Raw genomic sequence first — 5,671 nt, 5'->3', positions numbered from 1 at the left:
ATATATATATATATATATATATATATATATATATATATATATATATATAGTAATAATAAATAATATTTAGTATACATTATAATTGCACATGTTATATTATATTAAATATTAAATCAATTATATATATATATATATATACGTCTATATATATATATATATATATATATATAATTGCAATACAAATTACAGCATTTGTAGAATGTGGCTTCTGTTTTGTGGGCATGTGTTTCAGGGAATCAGGAAATCACAAATGCATCAATGTCTCCTGCTCTAAACCCTTTGTAGTTTATTGTGTTGACCTTCACTTTAAACAGCCATGTTAACATTACATATGAACGGTGACATGACGGAGGACTCAGGTGACAACGCTGAGATGGACATGGACAGTCCTGCCAAACTCATCGCTCAGTGCTGCAATGAGCAGACCGAGAAGATCTGAGATGATCCAGAGGAAGCTTAGATGATGACGGAGGAGGAGGAGGAGGAGGAGGAGAAGGCTTGTGAACAGGCTACCGATCTGAACTCGTCCTCGTGTCTCACATCGGCACAGAGCAGCAATGAGGCCATCACTCTGGCCTTTTTTGATGGGATGGATGTTGCAGAGGAAGCCAAGTCAACATCAGAGGAGAAGAATACAACAGGTGAGAGACACGAGATGGATGAATGTAATTCAATGATGGACAACCTGGAAAAGCATCACGTTTAGGGGCTTAAATACTCTAAAATAGCTAATTACAATAGAATACAAGGATGCATTAAATTGATCAAAAGTGACAATAAAGACATTTATAATGTAACGTTTCTATTTTAAATAAATGTTGTTCTTTTGAACTTTCTATTCATCAAAGAATCCTGAAAAAAAAAAATGTATCATGGTTTCCACAAAAATATTGGGCAGCCCTGTTTTCAGCGATAATAATCAGAAATGTTTCTTGAGCAGCAAATCAGCATATTAGAATGATTTCTGAAGAATCATGTGACACTGAAGACTGTAATGACTGTATTTCGCTTCACAATGTGGGATAAAAGTGGAATTTGCACAGTGTTTTGGGGGCAAAAACAATGGTATACCATATAAACACTGTGGTACATGAAAAAAAAATTTGATATGGGATAGTTCACCCAAAAAAGAAAATATTGTCATCATTTACTCACCAAACTTCCATAGTATTTTCCTTCTTCAAAATATCTTCTCAGCAGAAGAAAGAAACTCATACATGAGGTTTGAAACAACATGAGAGTGAGTAAATGAAGACAGAATTGTCATTTTTGGGTGAACTATCTCTTTACTATCTCTTGTGTCATTCGAAATCCAAAAGTTGCTATTGTTTTCTAGTAACTTCTAGTAATTAGTAATGTATAATTTTTTAGTTATGCCAGATTCAACTAGACAAGACTTTTAAAAAAATTTACTGAAATGACTAGATACTTAAAAATGTAAAGCAGCAAGCTTTTAAGTTGAATCAGGTGGGATTATTATCATTATTATGGTTGTTGTTGTTTTTATCAATAATGTTTCTTTCTTTGTGTTTTCAGAGCTGGATGATTTGCTGGACTCTCTGCAGCATCTGCAGCTGCGTCTGACGGATGCTGAGAGTCAGCAGGACGTTGGGCTGCTGCTGGAGCTGCTGCTTCAGTCAGATTTCCAGCAGGCGTTCATCATGCACCGCAGCGTGGCTCAGAGCATGAGACGCCTCTGTCCGCCATTCCCGCTCACCGCACACGCACAGCAGCTCAGAGACGAGGTATGGACAGGGGTGGATTTAGTGATTTGGGGGCCCCAGGCAAAATACAGGAATAGGGCCCTTTCTAACATTTACAACCTTGAGGTTCCTTTTAACTGTTGTGATGCTCGCTGCTGCTCGACCATGTCCCTTAGTCGTGTCCATTTATTTTTTGATTTTTCATGCACGTTACAAATGGATTTCTTTCATCTTGTAGACCGCTTGCTCACATTTACACAGGTTATAATAGTATTAGTGTAAGTTGGACAGTAGGTGGTGCTTTGAGGTAATTTTCACTAAGAAATTGTACACAATGCAAGGCTGTCTAATTATAAACTTAAAAAAACATTTAAAAAATGTTTATTTAATTACACATTTGAATTAAAATGAAGGAAATTATACATTTACACGCCGAAGGTTTATTTCAACCAAACATGAATTATGCTTGTGTGGAAAGGAACTACATTTGCTTCAAGATGCGCGTTCAGCGCGGACGCACAAGTGGTTGCTGTGGTGTTCATTATCATGACAACCGTCTGTGTGTCTGCGCTAAACGCGCATCTCGTATATAAGAAGCATTTTAGGGGGCCCTTGGCTTTTGGGGGCCCTTGGCTTTTGGGGGCCCAAGGCGGTCGCCTAGCTTTGCCTAATGGTTAAGTCCTCCTCTATGGATCCTGTACTCTATTTGATAGCGTACACTCTAGAAAGCGTCGTCTTTGTCCAGCGTCTGCTCTATTTTTCTCCAGATGTTATGACTGATAAAATGTCTTTGTACTCTTTTAAACTAAAGTTGCTGCTATCTCATAACCCTCTCACAAGCGCTTGTCGATGTGAGTGTCTGCTGTAGTTGCAGTCTCCGCTATTTTGTTGTTGTTGTTCCCTCTCTTTACTTTCGTTCGTTGTCGTTTCATTCTACTGGAACAAAGTTGAATCAACACCTTGTGGAACAACTGATTAGTACAAAACCAAGTCAATGCACATGTGCGACCTGCACATATAAAGTATGCGCGGTTACAATAATCGGATGGTGCGCGTACAGTACGCAGACATTATGGGAACGTTACTTTGGAATGTTCTCAGAACATTCTGAAAAAATGTAGTAACATTTTAAACCGTGTTAGACGAATATATTCTGAAGCAAGACGTAACATTTGCAAATTTTAGACAAGCATCCAACTAAAACATTAAAAAAAAAACTTCCATGAATGATTTATGGATAACATATATTTTTGAATAACTTAATGATTTTTGGTTATGCGAATGTTAAGCAACATTCCATTTTAGAATTTTGCGAACATTATGGGAATGTTACATTTGAATGTTCTCTCCCTGTTGAAAAAAACAACATATGCTGGTTAGGTATGTTTTGAAGCTGGGATGCTGGTCCTTTGCTGGTCATGTGCTGGTCTTAAGCTGGTCGGACCAGTTTAGGACAAACACATGACCAGCTAAGGACCAGCATAAACCAGCAAAGGACCAGCTTAAACCAGCTCAAACCAGCATCCCAGCTTCAAAACATACCTAGCCAGCATATGCTGGTAGTAACATGTGAAAATTGTTAGATGAACGTCCAACTAAAAGGTTTCAGAAATATGAATGAATGAATTGAATAAACATGAACGTTTCATGAAATGTTACAATTTTTGTGCTAACGTTTTAAGAACATTATTAAAGACCAGAATGTTTGCTCATAACGTCAGCTGGAATACTGAACTGTATGCACTGCAAAGTGTCTTAAATTTTACCAGTCTGATCGCAAAACAAGTTCTAAAAAAGAAAAGATATTTACTTCCAGTTTATTTATAAAACTGGAAATCGAAGGTCTAGTCAGATACATTGCTTTGTGTGGTATGATATTTCATGCAGTGTGCTCTGTTGCATACTGCACTATAGGACATCATCCAGGTATGCCATGCATGCTACAAACTTTCATACCGAGTAGGAAGTTATTATGCCATTCTTTTACGTATTCTGTGTCCATTCAACTCGAAAGAATGCAATAGCTAGCATCTCTGCATGCTTAAAACTATTCTAATAATAAAATAATACGCATAAATATGTAAACCGCTCACAAATATTAAGTAAAATAATCCTTTAATTAGTTATTTTTATCTAGATTTCTGTGTATCCAAGGAAATATATACTACCGTTGTAAAGTTTGGAGTTTTTTTATGTTTTTGCTGCATTTATTTGACAAAATACAGTAAAACAGTAATATTGTAAAATGTTATTACACTTTAAAATATATGTGTGAATCTGTTCTTCTTTTCTTAAGTATTTGTAGTCATTGTACTTGAGCAAAGGCACCTGAAGTGTTTAATAAGGACGTGGTAATTGGTTGATCTGCCCTGTGCCAAAGCATGTAGCTGGATGAAGCTGGGTTTGTAATCCGTCATTGGCTTATGGACCGAGACAAGATACAAAGACTAGATCCTGGAGGCCAGAATGAGATCTAATGGATTATTACAGTCACTGCCTGTGTGTGTGCTGATTAGGTGTTTAATGCAACGCAAAGAGGTGTTAGCGAGCTGTTTCATCACATAGTCAACATGAAACAGCATTCACAAGCCTTTTTATTGCTGTAATGTGACATTTCATTGGGAAACTGGATATTTCACTCAAAAAAAATTTATTGGATTGATTGGATGTTTGATACCATGTGGTTCTAGAGGTTTCTCACACTAGGAAAGTGTATAATAGGAATAGTTCAGCCAAAAATAAAAAATGCTGAAAATGTGCTCACCCTCAGGCCATCCAAGATGTAGATGAGTTTGTTTCTTCATCAGATTTGGAGAAATGTAGCATTGCATCAGTTGCTCAGCAATGGATCCTCTGCAGTGAATGGGTGCCGTCAGAATGAGAGTTCAAACAGCTGATAAAAACATCACAATAATCCACACGAAATCCACACCACTCCAGTCCATCAGTTAACATCTGGAGAAGACAAAAGCTGCATGTTTGTAAGAAATTCATTATTAAGGCATTTTTAGTTTAAAACTGTTGCTTCCGGCTAAAATACGAGTTCAGAATCCATAATTACGCTTCCTACTGTGACAAAGTTGTCTGGTCTGAATCAGGAGAGAAATCTGCACAGATCAAGCACCGTTTACAAGCAAAAACGGCTCTAAACAAATATGTGAGTGAATTTTGATGTGAGAGAGAACAGGGGATGGGCTTTTTCACTGTAGGAAGCGTTATTATGGATTATGGACTCATGTTTTAGCCGAAAGCAACGGTTTGAAGTTAAAAACAGTTTAAGGATGGATTTGTTTCTTACAAACACATAGCTTTTTGCTTCTCAGGATGTTAACTGAAACTCATCTACAAATTTCATTTCCTAAGCAAATCTTTTGCTTAGGAAATCTTTTGCTTACCCCCAATTGTAAGTCGCTTTGGATAAAAGCGTCTGCTAAATGACTAAATGTAAATGTAAATGTAAATCTTTTGATTTGCAATAAACTAAATTTGTAAATTTGAGTTGTGCAAACTGTGAATAAAATGTAATGGAGAAGTATTGGACCATCTGCATCAGGTTATTTTAACGAGCAACAGTCATAATGATGCTTTTCTAGATGCTGCACATGTCACAGTCTTCAGCCGGTGTGCCCAGGAGGGCCACCAGATGACTGTGTTCTGGGAGCACATGGCTTGTGTTGTGTTTGTCTGTTGCCATGTGCTCTCTCCTGTCTATTGTCTGGCCCCGCCCATCTTGTTACCTCGTTATTGTTTTAGTTGCTCCACCTGTGTCTCCCTCGTTAGCCTCCTCGTTTGGTTCCTATTTATTCTCCTTGTGTCTGCCGTCCTGTGCTGATCCGTCATTTCTCATTGTGTGTGTTTCGTGTCTGCATGTGTGCCGCTTTAGGCCTGCCTGTCTGTTTTTCCCCCTCGGGGTGGTTTGAGTTTGTTTTTGTTTCATTTTTTACTAAAATAAAATACCATTTCTCCAG

General features: G+C 37.6%; 1 protein-coding gene across 1 annotated transcript in view; it reads left to right on the top strand.

Annotated features, from left to right (window-relative positions):
* Positions 1-5,671, top strand: part of LOC107559079 (MAGUK p55 subfamily member 5-A-like) — a 46,127-nt gene that overhangs the window by 1,293 nt on the left and 39,163 nt on the right. Inside the window, exon 2 of the mRNA XM_016242810.1 lies at positions 1,537-1,745. Coding sequence (XP_016098296.1) covers positions 1,537-1,745 — 209 coding nt within the window. The remainder of the gene's footprint in view (positions 1-1,536; positions 1,746-5,671) is intronic.

The sequence above is a fragment of the Sinocyclocheilus grahami genome, unplaced genomic scaffold (genome assembly GCF_001515645.1).
Source record: "Sinocyclocheilus grahami isolate Dianchi unplaced genomic scaffold, SAMN03320097.WGS_v1.1 scaffold674.1, whole genome shotgun sequence".
In the NCBI taxonomy this organism is placed as follows: Eukaryota; Metazoa; Chordata; class Actinopteri; order Cypriniformes; family Cyprinidae; genus Sinocyclocheilus; species Sinocyclocheilus grahami.
Note: the sequence above shows the minus strand (reverse complement) of the source record. Positions and strands in the feature narration are given on the sequence as shown.